The sequence below is a fragment of the Hypanus sabinus genome, chromosome 20 (assembly GCF_030144855.1).
Source record: "Hypanus sabinus isolate sHypSab1 chromosome 20, sHypSab1.hap1, whole genome shotgun sequence".
NCBI classification, from domain to species: Eukaryota; Metazoa; Chordata; class Chondrichthyes; order Myliobatiformes; family Dasyatidae; genus Hypanus; species Hypanus sabinus.
Window position 1 is genome coordinate 42,247,322 of NC_082725.1, and position 17,064 is coordinate 42,264,385.

Below are 17,064 nucleotides of genomic sequence, written 5' to 3' on the forward strand. Positions count from 1 at the left end.
ATATTATTCCCTCTTCCATCAGCTTGTAAAAACATAGAAATCACAATAATTTGGGAGAAGAAAAGTCACCAAGCTCATTCTCCTGGTAATTCTCAAAGGAAGAGAAAACATCTAAAATTTACTGGAGCAAAAGACAAATAGCTGGAGGATCTTGGCAGGTCAAGCAGTATCAGTGAGGCTCCTGATTCCAGCAAGTTGTCTACAGTTTATAATCTGTAGCATTCTCACTGGTGAAAGGAGACTAAAGGTTAGGAAAGCTTCTGCATTTAGCTGCTTTGCTCAGATATCATTCCATACAGGCTGCCAATAGTTAAACATGTAAGCCATTTGTTTTTTAAAAAATGAATAACAGACCTGGTTGTGCTTGATAGCCTCAACGGGAGTAGCGTAGGAATTCCTATAGCCTGATCCAGCCACTACAGAGAGCTGAGCTGTTCAAATAAAAATAGGTCACATTAAGGCATGTGATACAAAACATTATATTAAGAAAATCAATAGGTTATTGGTTAAGCTCTGTTATTTCCAATAGATGCGTTCCCTCTGCCATTGGGAATTCAGCCCTCAGCCTAGAAAAACTGAGTAGTTTCAAAGGAAGTATAAAAGCAACTTCCCTTTATTTACTGTCTGATCTCATAAACCCTCATCTCCAATTTACTTGTCCCACCATGTTGAATGGAAAACTAATCAATGACATAACATTATGAAATTTGCTACATAACATTGCCAGGGCAGCATTTCAATCAGACCCACCACCAGGATCTGCTCAATACAGTTAGTGTTGAGCAATAAATTCTATTCTATCCAGTTAGCCACATTCTGAGAACAAATACAACAAAGTGTACTTATTTGACGGTGCCTATTGTAGAAAGCAGGTTCTTGCTTCTTATCACGCTTGAGTTTAGGTCCATAAATAATTATTTGTATGGTTTTGATAGCTATCATACAACATAATGTGACTTAATCCCATTGCTCTGCTGGGCTTCGAAAGTTAACATATTCCTTGCACGATAGAGGGAAGTACCAGCAACCATGGTTTTAATGGATTGATTACAATGCTGCATCACATATCATGATATCTTAGTCGGCTGACAGTCAATGCAGAGTTCTCAAGAATGAATTTCTTTGTGTAGAAATAAAGATAAAGGCCCTTATTACTAAGGTGTAGGAACTATCAAGAAAATCTTTAAATATCATTGTGCTCAGGTAGCAAAGCTTCTGCTGCAGGAGGTAAAGTTTGGTTACATTGAAAGGTGCTTTCCTATTCATGAGACATTGAAGCAGAACTTTCAGCCCATACAGTCCACTCAGCCATTCCATCACGGCTGATCCCGGATCCCATTCAACCCCATACACTTGCACTCTCACCATATCCCTTGAGGGCTCGACCGATCAGGAATCTGTCAACTTCTGTGTTTAATATACCCATGGACTTGGCGTTCATTGCAGTCTGTGGTAGATTCACCACTCTTTGGCTAAAATAAAATCCTCAATTCTGTTTTAAAATTGCCCCTCAATTTTGAGGCTGCACCCTCTAGTTCTGGATACCCCCACCAGAGGAACCATCCTTTTCACATCCAGTTTATCTAATCCTTTCAACTTTTGGTAGATTTCAATGAGATTCCTACCCATTATGCTAAGTTCCAGTGAATAGAGGCCCAAAGCTGCCAAATGCCTATCAAGTTAATCCTATTCATTCCTGGGATCATCCTCATGAACCTCCTCTGGACTCTCTCCAATGACAACACATCCTTTCTGAGATATGGGGTCCAAAACTGTTGACAATAGTCCAAGTGTGCCCTGACTAGTGTCTTATAAAACTTCACCATTATCTCATGTTTATATTTAATTCTCTTTGAAATAAATGCATTTGCCTTCTTTAACACAGACTCATCCTGTGAATTAACCTTCTGGGAGTCTTGCACAAGGACTCCTAGATCTCTTTACACTTATAATGTTTGAATTTTCTACCCATTTAGATAACTGTCTGCACTATTGTTTCTTTTACCAAAATCCATTATCATACATTTCCCAATACTGTATTCCATCTACCATGTTTTTGCCCATTCTTCCAATTTGTCTAAGTCCTACTGCAATTGCATTGCTTCCTCAGCATTATCTACCTCTCCACCTATCTTTGTATCATTCGTGAACTTTACCACAAAGCCGTTAATTTCACTATCCAAATCACTGACAAACAATGAAAAGTTGTGGTCCCAATACTGACCCCTGAGGAACACCACTAATCATTGACAGCCAACCAGAAAAGGCTCCCTTTATTACCACTTGCTGCCTCTTGCCTGTCAGCCACAACTCTATCCATGCCAGTATATCTCCTGTAACACCATAGGATTTTATCTTGTTAAGCAGCCTCATGAGAGGCACCTTATCAAGTGCCTTCTAGAAATGTAAGTAAATGACATCCACTGCCTCTTCTTTGCTCAACCTGCTTGTTACTCGCTCAAAGAATTCTAATAGATTTGTTTAGCAAGATTTCACTTCACAGAAACCATGATGATTTTGAATTATTTTATCATTAGTCTCCAAGTACCCTGAAATGTAGTCCTTAATAGTGGACTTCAGCACTGTCCAAATCACTGAAGTTAGGCTAACAGGCTTATAACTTCCTCTCTTCTGTTCTCCTTGCTTCTTAAAGGGAGGAGTGACATTCGTAATTTTCTGTTCCTCTGGGACCATGCCAGAATAAAGTGATTTATGAAAGATCATTACTAATGCATCCATTATCTCTTCAGCAACCTCTTTCAGGACTCTGTGATGTAGTCCACCTGGTCCAGGTGACTTATCTACCTTAAGACCTTTTCAGTTTGCCTAGCATTTTTTCCTTTGTAATAGCAATGGCACTCATTCCTGCTCCCTGACACTCATGGACCTCTGGCATACAGCTAATGTCTTCCACAGTAAAGACTGAAGCAAAGTACTTATTAAGTTCATCTGACATTTCTTTGTTCCCCCATTACTACTTTACCAGCATCATTTTCCAGTGGTCCAACATCAACTCTTTCCTCTCTTTTATTCTTCATATAACTGAAAAATCTTTTAGTATCCTGTTTCATAATATCAGCTAGTTTGCCCTCATATTTCATAATTCATAATTTCCCTTATTGTCGGCTGTTGGCACAGTGACATCAGCGCCGGACTCCGGAATGGAGGTTCCCAGGTTCGAATCCAGTCAGGCCGCTCCCAAGTATGCTTTCCATCCATGTCGGGTTGAGTGTTGAGCTTGCAATTCAACCTCATAAGATAAAGAAAAACACTGCGAAAATATCTGTGTGAGGAGTGGCATGCCACACAATCTTTCATTCCGCGCCTTGTAGGGCATGAAAATGCCAGATGCTGGCCTCCCAGGCCTGAGTCAACGTTTCCCGTTCCCTTTTATTTAGTTAGTTGCCTTTTTATTTAGTTGCCTTTTGTAGGATTTAAAAAATGTCCCAATCATCCACTTCCCACTCACTTCTGTTATCTTATATGACCCTTCCTTGGCTTTTATGCAGTCCTTAATTACTCTTGTCAGCCATGGTTGCCTAGCCATAGCGTTTGAGAACCTCTTCTGTGGGACATATCTATCCTGTGTTTTGTGAACTATTTCAAGAAACTTCAGCTACCTCTGTTCTGCTGTTATCCCTGACAGTATCCCCCTCTAATCCACTTGGGCAAGCTCCTCTCTCATGCCTCTGTAATTCCCTTTATTCCATTGTAATACTGATATATCTGACGTATGCTTCTCCCTTTCAAACTGCAGTATAATTGCATTTATATTCTTGCAATGTAAGTGAGAATTGCACCCAGGCCCAAAGAATTAAACATATACCCAATATGCCTTATATCTTACATTTTTAAAATATCCAAGAATACTTAAAGGAATATACATTCTCTTCGATAGAAAGTGGTGAATATAATCAACAACTATCAATTTTGGCAAAGAACAGAATTTAGCTGAGTTCCAAGCTAGTTGCCTTCCAAGGCTTGGTTGGCTTAACTCTGAATGTTTGCTTGAATAGAGTTGGAGGGTTCTTTTAGAGGTCTGTAGAATCAACTGCATGTACATTCGCTCTTCTAGCAAGATGGGCAGAAAATGATAAGGAATACACCTTTGATGTTTAATGAAGATATTTCCAGTTTTCTCACTGAAAATACATTACTGAGGAATATAAAATACATATTCATGGAGTAGAGTACAGGTTTCCCTCACAATCCGAAGGTAGAGCGTTCCTATGAAAGTGTTTGTAATCCGAAATGTCATAAAGCGAAGAAGCAATCACCATTAATTTATATGGGAAAATTTTTTGAGTGTTTCCAGACCCAAAAAAATAACCTACCAAATCAAAGCAAATAACATATAAAACCTAAAATAACGCTGACATATAGTAAAAGCAGGAATAATATAATAAATTTACACCCTATGTAAAGTAGAAATATCGTAGGTACGGTATAGTTTCACTTATCAAACTCAGGAAGGCAGCGAACCAAAATCGATTTGAAGAAAAAAAATTGGCACGTACACGCATGCGCAAACAACTGCCTGCACAAGGCTTCACGGTCATTGTAGTCTTTCCTAGGGTAAACACACGTATAAAGCGGGTGTCTTTTTTTTTTGTGAAAGAGAAAATCCTCTGTGGTTAGCGAAAACAGGTACTACTATAAGTCTTTCGTAACAGCGATTTGTTCGTAAATCGAACATTTGAAAAGTGGGGGCCACCTGTATAAGATTCAGCTGAGAAAGCAAACTAAGGTTAAGAGGCATTTATTGAAGAACTGAATTAAATTAGTAGAGATAAATACATGATAATCAGCGTGAGCACAGTGGAAAAAGCCTCTTACAACTCTGAATGAGGGAGTAGACTCAAAAGTCTACTCCAGATCCTCCTCCTTCTGTTCTCACCTGGAACAGTATCTTTTCTAGAGGTATGTTCTCCTTTACTCGCATGGTAGCTAGAGTTGGTCCCGGTTGTGTCATAGTCAGACTTTCTTTCTTTTAAGTTGATCATCTCTCGAGGTGAAGCTGGGGCGCTTGCTGAAATTGAGAGGATCTGTGTTATTCAGATATATTCCCTATGACCTTTTTAACAAAAAGGTTAGCCACTTGAAACTGGAGCTGTTCACTCTACTTGACCAACTGAAAGCCTTTTTGAATCTACAGCACAAAATTGTTCGAGTGATTGCAATCAGGAAGACAGTTTCACACACCACCCCATTTCACCATCCCTTGAAAGCAATGGAAAATAAATTGTTGAAATATTAGGAGTGGAGCTTGAACTCAGTTATCTGACACAGATAATGTCTTCATCTCTACCACATCTAGCAAGCTGCCGATTCTTCTGGGCCAGCAGTTGCTGACCTTGGTGACAGAGGCTGGGAGGAAAAGGGAAGCTGGCAGCAGGATGCAAGCAGGAAAGAGACATGGGATTATGATTCTTCCACAGGCTTTGCAACTGGTTTGACTCAATAAAGGAAACTCACGTATAGAAGAATACATTAATACATGCTTATACTGTTTTGAAGACATTCCAATTACAGTTTTATGGCTCACAGCCTTTGAAAATTCAAGAGAGGGACAAAAGAGACTATAGTTTCTGTAATCTGGAGCAACGTACAAAGAACTGTGGAACTCTGTGGGGCAAGCATCATCCATGAAGAGAAATGGACTGTCAATGGTTTGGATAAAGACGCTTCATCTGGACTGAAGGAAAGAGGGGAGATAGATAACCTGCTAAGTTCCTCTGACATTTTGTGTTTCACTCTGAAAATTCAAGCTGCTGCTACAGATTAACCTTAAGAGTATGAGGATCTATCAACAGCAAATCAGAAGCTAATGAAGACTGGGTGCACTGATCTAAATAACAAATTCATCTTGTAAGAGCTAAACCTCTAGCACACTGAGCAAAAACCCTAAATGTACTTGTTTTAAATGAGGAAACAGAGAGCTGAAAATGTTGACAGGTATATCCTTTCCAAGAATATGCCTCACAAAATCGACTAAAATTCTTATGTGACATTATTTTGAAAAATAAGTTTGTTTACAGTGATCTTAATGACCTGAGAATTAGGCCTTAATTTTGTGTAAAAGAAAAAAAATGTGTAAAGACTTAATGAAGTTCAGCCTGACTTGATTTACAATTGCTGATAGATTGATGGAAAATATATACGACAAATAGCAAAACTCTGTGAAGTATTGTACTAATTTTAAGAATTGAAATATAAAGTTACTTCCCCTACTAACTTATCCTTGATTTAAAAAAACTTCTAGCTATGCTCCATGTTTGCCTCACTGAAATGAGGAATTAAGATTTCCTCACTAATATTAATAGATAACAGTACTTCATTGCTCAAAAACCTGCAATCTCTGGCTTGCTTCCTTGCTGAAAAATCTCTTGTTGACAAATGACAGTTTTATTGCAAATTCTGAAAAGGAAACTTGAAATGAGAAGGAACTGCAAAATTGATAGCAAGCCAATAAAAAAATGTCAAGTCAATAAATTTTGGCTTTCATTTAGTCATATACCTGCAGCAGGGATGACTCACGTTATTAGGAACAGGGAGCCCTGCCAATCACACTCAAGAGTCTACTTGTGTACGTTTGCTTCCAAAATACCTCTACAACTGAAGCAATGACGTAACATGCTCCAATAACTTTTTGTGTACCTGTTGAGCACTCAGCTTAAAATGAAATGTGCAAAAGGTAATTTAAAAGGAAACTGCAATGGTCAATTGGTTTCATGGCAGGTCATTTAATCAGGACAGGGTTGTCATAAATTTCTGTTAGATGGGTTTCATATAAGTTATTTTTGCTTTGAAAACTGTTTTTGTAGCTTGAAGAATGACATGAAGGTTCCTGTGAAATGGACCAAATATTTTAAAAGATAACATTCCCACTGTAAAAAATTATTGTAATATTTTACATCCTACAAAAACTATCTGTTTACGGCAGCTGGTTTTCAAATTCATTTTTCATTTAATATAGTACTGAATAAAGTTGAACACTATTTTATATGAACTGTAAAGTGTTTATACAGGGGGAAGGGAGCATTGATAAGAGGGTTGATAACAATGCAAAATATTGTATCATGAAATAACTTCATTTTACAACACAGAAAATGAAACTCAAAAAGGTTATTTGTTATTATATGCAATGTAAATACTTATGTGCAGTATTTAGGACGGATTTGCTGCCCTTACCTAGAAAATTTAACTGAAGTCACGTGTCTTCTCTCAGGTGGCATAAAAAAATACTCGAACAATTACTTGAAGAACACTTGAGTCAAAGTCCATATTTTCCCTCAATCAGATAAACTATAAAATTATCAGGATGCTATTTATGGAATCTCAATGTGTACAGATAGGTTACAACAATGACTCCCCTTCAAAAGTACATTGTTGGCTTTACAGTGCCAGGGTTACTCTGAAATGAAATCAGCTACTGAAGGATAGATAGGTCTGGATAAGTAACAGGTTTGAGGCTACTGTAATGATTTTCCTTTAGAGTAATGACAAACTCCCCTAAGCACCATGTATTGAACTGTTGTCTGTGCATGCACATTGTCCTTTTCCACTCGCTGCAATGCGATTACACCGGTTAAAGCCATCTCCCACATCCGTGCTTTTATTTAGTATATGTGTATTTAATATATTGTTGCACAGTTGCAACAAATTAGCGACGAGCAAGAACCGAAATGTCAGAAAGTATCATGAACTGCACCGACAGTTACAGCATGATTATGGGACAAAACAGCAAGGTTGAAACAGTACAGAGAAGGCCATCATGGACGCTAATGAATGTGTGAGTAACATTGAAAGATGCGCTAAATTTAAAGTGAAAGTAACAGTAACTGAAAAGGCTTCAGTTGGGAAGTTGACAAATTTGATAGTGCTACTGAAGGCTGTGAGTTGTAGACTGAGAGAGTTGAACTATATCGTATTGCCAACAATGTGGAGGAGCAAAAGAAAGCCCCTACGCTTACTAGGTGCAAGGACATAGTGTCTTACACAACCTGGTAATACCGGAAAAACCAGCAAGCAAGACATTGGACGAAATTGCTACAAAATCACTTGAGCCATAAACTGCTGACAATGGCTGAGAGATTTAGATTTTACAAAAGGAGCCAGTCAAAAAATGAAAGCCTTTCTGAATACATTCCAGAACTGTGCAAGCTTTCCCAGTACTGTGACTTTTGAGATGGACCTTATGATGCACTAAGAAAGAGACAGGCTTGTAATGAGGCATGCATAGACAAGGCTACTGACAGAAAGAGACTTGACCTCAGAACGGGCGTTGACCATTGCAACATCGTCAGAGACTGCAGCAAAGGATGCAGCAGAACTACAGAAAAGGAGGTTAGAATATGAAATACAGGCCCTTCAGCCAATAATGCTGTGCCGAACATGTACTTATTTTAGAAATTACCTAGGGTTACTAATAGCCCTCTATTTTTTTAAGCTCCATGTACCTATCCAGGAGTCTCTTAAAAGACCCTATTGTATCCACTTATTGCATTCCACGCACCCACCATCTCTGCGTAAAAAACGTACCCGACATTCCCTCTGTACCTACATCCAAGACTGTGCTCTCTCATGTTAGCCATTTCAGCCCTGGGAAAAAGCTTCTGACTATCCACATGCTCAGTGCTTCTCGTCACCTTATACACCTCTATCAGGTCACCTCTCATCCTCTGTCGCTCCAAGGAGAAAAGGCTGAGTTCACTCAATCTACTCTCATAAGGCATGCTGCCCAATCCAGGCAACATCCTTGTAAATCTCCTCTGCACCCTTGCTATAGTTTCCACATGCTTCTTGTAGTGAGGTGACCAGAACTGAGCACAGAACTCCAAGTGGGGTCTGACCAAGGTCCTATATAGCTGCAACATTACCTCTCGGCTCCTGAACTCAGTCTCACGGTTGATGAAGGCCAATACTCTGTATGCCTTCTTAACCACAGAGTCAACCTGCTCAGCAGCTTTGAGTGTCCTATGGATTCTCCACACTGCCAAGAGTCTTACCATTAATACTATATTCTGCCATTATATTTGACCTACTAAAATGAACCACCTCACACTTATCTGGGTTGAACTCCATCTGCCACTTCTCAGCCCAGTTTTGCATCCTATTGATGACCTGCTGTAACCTCTGACAACCCTCCACACTATCCACAACACCCCCAACATTTGTGTTATCAGCAAATTTACTAACCCATCCTTCCACTTCCTCATCCAGGTAATTTATAAAAATCACAAAGAGAAGGGGGTCCCAGAACAGATCCCTGAGGCACACCACTGGTCACTGACCTCCATGCAGAATATGACCCATCTACAACCACTCTTTCCCTTCTGTGGGCAAGCCAATGCTGGATCCACAAGCAAGGTCCCCTTGGATCCCATGCCTCCTTACTTTCTCAATAAGCCTTGCATGGCGTACCTTATCAAATGCCTTGCTGAAATCCATATACACTACACTTATGGCTCTACCTTCATCAATGTGTTTAGTCACATCCTCAAAAAATTCAGTCAGGCTTGTAAGGCAGAACCTGCTTTTGACAAAACCATGCTGACTACTCCTAAACATATTATGCCTCTCCAAATGTACATAAATCCATTTATGAATGGATTGGTAAGTAAACACTGAAATAAAACTCACTGGTCTATAATTTCCTGGACTATTTCTACTCCCTTTCTTGAATAAGGGAACAACATCTGCAACCCTCCAATCCTCCGGAACCTCTCCCATCCCCATTAATGATCTCAAACAGAAAACTAAGCAAATGCATAAAGTTACTGAATGTAAAACTGAACCAGATAGAGTCTGTCAAAGGTGAACTGTGAGGCCTAGAACTGCATAGTATAACTGAAGCAGATGATAAGATCATCTGGAAAACAATAGATGTGTCTGGTGTAAAACTGAAAATGAGGCTGGATTCAGGGTCAGCTTTGTCCATAATTTCAGAGGCTGATTACAACAGACTGTTTTCTAAGATACTGTTCGAGAAGACCTCAATGATGCTAAAGATTTACACAGGTGAAAAAGTGCCTCCTAAAGACAAACTGAAAGTAAATGTGATGTATGTTGTGTTCATGCCACTCCAAGGGACCAGAGGCACTGCCCTAAAAGAAGCAGAGCACCACCCAAAAGATTGAACCTTTAAAATTGTGAAGTTCGTTACAGACTGTTATTATGAAAGCATGTGTATTTGGAATGTGGCTTTATGAAAGATAAATTGAACATTTTGTACATGTACAGTTATATATTTCATTAATCTAAAGGGGCAGGAAGTGTAATGTATGGATCTACTTCTTTTACAGCAATGATCCCCTCCCCTTAGCACTACGTATTGATCTGTCATCTATGCACGTGCACTGTTCTCCCTCCCTCTCTTATTGCAATTAAAGCCATCTCCCGCATCTGTGCTTTTATTTGATATATACAGTGCCTATAAAATGTATTTACCCCCTTGGAAGTTTTCATGTTTTATTATTTTACAACATTAAATCACAATGGATATAATTTGGCAGTTTTGACACTGATCAGCAGAAAAAGACTCTTTCATGCCAAAGTGAAAACAGATCACTACAAAGTGATCTAAATTAATAACAAATATAAAACACAAAATAATAGATTGCATAAGTATTCATCTCCTTTAATATGATGCACCATATCATCACTGGTGCAGCCAATTGGTTTTAGAAGTCACATAATTAGTTAAATGGAGATTTGTTTTTGGAGACCTGTGTGCAGCCAAGGTGTTACAATCAATTGCAGTAAAAATACACCTGTATCTGGAAGGTTCACTGCTGGTGTGACAGTCTCCAAGCCAAAACTTCACCATGACATGAAGATAAAAGAACATACCAAGCAACTCCATGAGAAGGTTACAGAAATTAGGAGATTGATACAAGAAAATTTTCAAGTCACTGAACATCTCTTGGAATATGTTAATTCAATCACCAAGAAATGGAAAGAATTTGGCATAGCTGTAAATCTGCTTAGAACAGGCCACCCTCAAAAACTGAATGACCATGCAATAAGGGAACTAGTGAGGGAGGCCACCAAGAAACTTATGACAACTCTGACGGAGTTACAAGCTTTAGCGGCTGAGATGGGAGTGACTGCACATACAACAACTGTTGCCTGGGTGTTTCAACAGTCACAGCTTTATGGGAGAGTGGCAAAGAGAAAGACACTGTTGAAAAAAAAAACTCACATGAAATCTCAGCTAGAGTTTGCCAGAAGGCATATGGGAGACTCTGAAGTCAGCTGGAAGAAGGTTCTATGATCTGATGAAACCAAAATTGAGCTTTTTGGCCATCAGAATAAATGCTATGCACATAATCAAAAACATGGTGGTGGCGGCATCATGCTGTGGGAATGCTTCACTGTAGCAGGTCCTGGAGGACTTGTGAAGGTAGAGGGTAAAATGAATGCAGCAAAATACAGGTAATTCCTGACGGAAAACCCAATGCAGACTGCAAGAGAACGGTGACTTGGAAGATTTATTTTCCAGCAAGACAATGACCTCAAGCATAAAGCCAAAGCTGCATAAGAATGGCTTAAAAACAACAAAGTTCATGTCCTGGAGTGGCCAAATCAGAATCCAGACCTCAAATCAATTCAGAATTTGTGGCTGGACTTGAAAAGAGCTGTTCACTTACAACCCCCATGCAATCTGAAAGGACGTGAGCAGTTTTGTAAAGATGAATGGGGAAAAATTGCAGTGTCCAGATGTGCAAAGCTGATAGAAACCTATCCACACAGACTCAAGGCTGTAAATGCTGCCAAAGCTGCATCTACTAAATACTGACTTGAAAGGGGTCAATACTTATTCAATCAATTATTTTGTGTTTTATAGATGTAATTAATTTAGATCACCTGCCTAAATTCTAATACACTAGAATTCTCTTCCTCAATCTCCTCTTCATACCACAGTCCTCAACTTCACTCTTAAAAGGTACTTTTCTGTTAGACATTTTAGGTCATTTGTCCAAATATCTGCCTGCCAAAATCCCTATAAAATTTTCCAACTTCAGGTAAACTGTTCTCTTATTTCCATTATACTCAAGTCCCTTTCTCATCCCACTTCTTAAAAATGCACTCGAGTTTCTTGTCACCAGACCTGCCTTATTCAATCTTCATATTGTCTTTTATATTGCACAGCTCTGTTTTGAAAACTAAACCATCCACTCTTCCTGCAGTTCTGAGGAAGCATCCCTGACTCAAAATAGAGGCAGCCCCCATATTTGGATGGTTCCCCCTCATAGAAAATGGTCCATATCACCATTTTTCTGCACACAAAGCCACGTTGTCTATATACGCAACAAGAAATGCAAATCTGTAGTTTTATTTGTTTCCCCCCTATGAATCCTAATGGAACTAATTAAATGAAAAGCACTGACTAATAGTAACATCAAACATGAAAAAGGAGTAGCTGAAGACTGTTTGGCCTTTCAATCCTGTGCTGCCTTCAATGCAATCATGACAGATCCTGTACCTCAATACCATATCTTTCTCTCTTCCCGTACCATTTCATGTAATTTCTGCCCAGAAATCTATCTGTTTTCTTCTTAAATATATTGCAATCTGTGTTCTATAGTCTCCTGAGGTAGAAAATTCCTCAGGATTACTTCCCTCTGGGTGAGGAAATTTCTCATCTCCATCCAAAAGGTTTTACCCGATATACTGAAAATGTGACCTTGGGCTCTTAACCCTCCCAGCCAAGGGAAATATCCTCGCTACATCCTGCCTGTGGAGCTCCATTATATTTTTGTACATTTCAACAAGATTGTTTCTCATTTCATCTAAACTCCAGTGAATAGGGCCTTGTTTAATCCAACTTCTCCTTACACAACAGATGCACCAACTCCCAGGACTGTCTGAAGAATTAACAATAAATTTGGGCTTTGCACAAAAAAGTAATTCCATTCCTAGATAAGACACACAATGTACAAGATATGTTTTACTATAAAAATGTTCTTCTATACTTTCTTGCTGCATTCTTACTCCTGTATTGAAGGTCAACATACCACTTGTCTCTAACTGCTGGCTACATCTGCATGTTTGCTTTCAAAGACTGGTCTACAAGCACACTCAGGTCCCTTTGTACATAAACATATCCCAATATAACTGCATTTATATTCTACCTTTCTGATTTTCTACAATAGTGGATAAAAGTTATCCACAGTACCGTGTATTTGCCGTGCACTTGCTCACTGAGCCAGATGGTTGAAATCACTTTAAACCCCTTTACATCCTCAGCTGATAATTCCATCAAGTTTTATATTATCCGAACACTAAGAAACATTTATTCCACTCCCTCAATCAAATCATTGATACGTGTATGTTGTGAATGGCTGGGACTCAAGCACTGATTACTGCAGGACTTTATAAGGTACCAACTGCCTCCCTGAAAGTGCCCTGATACTTCCTCCTCTCAATTTCCTGTCTGTAAACCAATTTTCAATGCATTCCAGTATATTCCCATGTATTCATTTTGCATATAAACCTCTTTTGTCAGACTTTAATCAAAGGCCTCTTAAGATCCAATTACACCATGTCCATTGGTTCTCCCTTATTTATTCTGTCATTTATATCTTCAAAAAATTCTTTGTTGAACTTTATTTTTCAAGTGCATACTGATCTTGTCCAACCCTGTGAATATTCCTAGTAATCTAGTGTCACATGCTTTTTGTAATGTTAGGCCAAATGCCCCATAATGCCTCCAGTCTACATGAACCATTCCATAGTATAGAATTTTGATAGACGACATTCACTACTTCCCCATGCCAAATTTTTCTTGTGCTGTGAGATGTATATTATCAGGCCCTGGGGATAGATCAGCTTCCAATCCCATTAATTTTGTTATGTCATTTTTTTTCCAAGTGTCAATTTCTTATGTTTTCCTCGTTTTCCTTGTTTTCCTCAGACTGTTGATTCATCACATTTCCGGGAAGCAATTTGTGCACGTATTCATTGAGACTGGTCCGAAATAATTAACTGCTTTGCCATTTATTTGCTCCCTAATGATTTTTTCCCATTTCTGACTTGAGAGCATTACAACGGGTTTTACCAATCTTTTTCCTTTTAATAAGTTATCAATCTCCATCAATTAGTCCACATCAAACATGGAGGTAAGGAAGATTCCAGTGATATAGAGCTTTGGGAACTATAACTCAAATGTCTCCAGTCCTTCATCCTGCATCACAAAGATCATTTCCGTTGGGTTCAATTCTGACCTCCAGATCTATCTATGTGGAATTTGCATATTCAGATTTAGACACTTTTATTTATCACATACACATCAAAACATACAGTGAAATGTGTAATTTGCACAAACAACCAATGCAACCCAATGCAACAAGGTTGTGCTGGGGGCAGCCTGCAAATGATGCCACACAATCCAACAACAACATCACATGCACATTTTCCCTACCACCGCCTCCCTGGTTGTTTCTATTTCCTCCCATGTCCCAAAGGCATATAAATTAGTAGGCCAATTAGCCACTATGAATTGCCCTCAGTGTGTAGGTGTTAATTGATAGGAAGAGAAAGAACAGTTAAAAGGAAATAATTAATAGAAATGTGATTACTCTGACAGTTGGCATAGACGCAAAAGGCTGAACATCCTGTTATGTCACAGGAAAACATACAAAATATTACATTGAATGTGGAACTAGTTAGAATTAATGTAATAGCTCAGATTTGTGAAGCTGGGAGTGAACTAGCAAATCAGACATTTGAGGCAGTTTAAACTAACTCCTTCTAATTTTAACTCCTCCCCCTACTTACACCAGAGTTTTACTGTAAGTAGAACTTAAATAGCATTCTCTGAGATTTCTTCTGTTATTCTGTTCAATGTAATGGTGGGGAGGGCAAATTAACCCTGAGGCATTAGGGAAAGGTTATGCTGAATGAATTAGACGAGCTTGCTGTTGACTGTATGAGAGGAAGAAATGCTAATAGAGAAACTTATAGAAACAGACAGAATTATATAATGGGTTAACCTATGAATGACTCACCTTTGATTACAATTAGTGAAGTTTGCAATTTCCTTTTAATCACATTACAATAATGACAGTACATCAAGCTTCTTAAGATCGCTTAATAAAGTGCTCTGGGATGGTTATAAAATTTATCACTTAGATGTTAATTTTTTATGTACTTACTTTTACTGCTTCTATCTTTATCCAAAAGTAGTTTGTTAATATAATGAAAAGTTCGTATTTATTAATCAGACAGACTGGTCCTCCTGTGACAAATATTACTATATTAGTTATGCACCTCTGTGAGGATAACTATGACTACCCAATCTCCAGATTATTATCTATTTCCATAAGCTGTTGATGATCCTACAGGAAAATAAAATCATAACACGTATGCAGACCTCTGTGCTTTACAGAGATGGCCATGATGGCTCAGAGCAATGAACTGCATTTAAATAATGACAGTCTTCCATCTTGCAAGACCAAATAAGATGTTCAACTCAATTGCCTGCAAAAAAAAAAATCAATTCTGCTTTGAAATGAGTTGACACACACTGATTCCTATTTTAATGCCAGCATAATAATATATGGGTCATCTGATAGCAACAGATGGAGAAAGCCACAGATCGACTTCTCTTTTAATATTATTTCCCTGGATGGAAGAGTCCCCTACAGCACAGTAGAAATTGTTTTGCACTAATGTCTCTGCATACTGAAATTATAAGCTCAGAGATCATAGAAGGGCACCACCACATTTTTGTAACTCCAAAACATAAAAATTAATTGAAAGGAAAACAAAAGAGCCAGGAATTCGAGTCTAACTTCGCTTTTACATTAAGCAAGGAGCGTAGTATGACATGATGGCGTGATGACATATACTGTGCATGTACTTTTAAATATAATCCATTAGGAATTATTTAAACAACAAAGAATGCTTAATTAAACAATATATTTACAATATTACTCAAATAATATTGAAATATTAAATACACAACACTCCTCCCTGCTTAACTATAAGCAACTCAGTATAGAATGCATCTCAACTTAAATATACACACACACACACACACACACACACAATACTATATAATTGCTATATAGACATCCACAGCACAGTAAATTTTAAATTATCGTATTCATGCTAAAAGATTAAATTGAATAAGAGTAAGACTTCTTACTCTTGTTTGATAATGTCTTTCCTGATGGGGTGGCGGGGAGCAGTCACTCTGTCTGGCAGAAAAGGCCTGTGGCTGTGAAACAATCTCAGGTTCTGGGGCCTTCTCTGTGACGGTTGTAGCTGTAGTCTCTGTGACTGCAGGAAGTGGTTCTGATAACTCTGGCCACCTTTCTTCTCTAGCAATTTCCTCTGCTCTCCTCCGCCGATCAATATATTGCCTCCGCATGATTTCAGACACGATCTCCACTGAACAGGAATGTAGTGTAGCTCTGTTCTTAATCATTCTGAGTACTCACTTTTGACCACCCCAGGACTGCTTGTCTAGGAGTGAAACATCAAACCTCCTTGTTTGAGGAGCCTTCAATCTGTTTGTCCTGCATTCTCCTTCTGAGACTGGGTTTGAGGGGATCCAAGCATGAACATAATGGACGATCCAGGAACAGCAGAGCTGCAGAGTTATGGAGTACGCTACATTGCAATATGCAAGGAGGAAACTGGTGAGTTTCTGATTTAGTATCAACATAGAGTATTCTGCTGACATTGCCCACAGTATGTTCTTTACAATCAGGACAAACCTTTCCACCAAGCCATTTGTAGTCGGATGGTAAAGTACAGAGGTAATATGTCTTTTCCATTCATTTCCTGGATTGACTGAAGCTGTTCTGCAATTGTGGCCCTTTGTCACTGAAAAAGTGTTCTAGTCAGAAAACTCCAATTTCAAACCTCCACTGCCTTATGGCTATACCCGCTCATGGGAAAGGCTTTGGGAGTAAACCCCGAGGAAAAATCCGGAGTCGGAGTCCCGAAGACGGCTGACTGCTGTACCCAGCACCGGCACGGCAACTCCTGTGATGCTGCTGGCACCAAACCGTATCGACTCCCGTCGTTCCTTTGGACCCGTCATCAGCATGG

General features: G+C 38.9%; 1 protein-coding gene across 5 annotated transcripts in view; it reads right to left on the reverse strand.

Annotated features, from left to right (window-relative positions):
* The window catches only part of LOC132378460 (catenin delta-2-like), a 1,187,639-nt gene that overhangs the window by 5,963 nt on the left and 1,164,612 nt on the right, over positions 1-17,064 (reverse strand). For all 5 annotated transcript variants that reach the window (XM_059945388.1, XM_059945390.1, XM_059945393.1 and 2 more), the window contains 2 exons: positions 4,898-5,029; positions 355-431 (listed from right to left, as the gene is read on the reverse strand). In XM_059945388.1, coding sequence (XP_059801371.1) covers positions 355-431; positions 4,898-5,029 — 209 coding nt within the window. The remainder of the gene's footprint in view (positions 1-354; positions 432-4,897; positions 5,030-17,064) is intronic.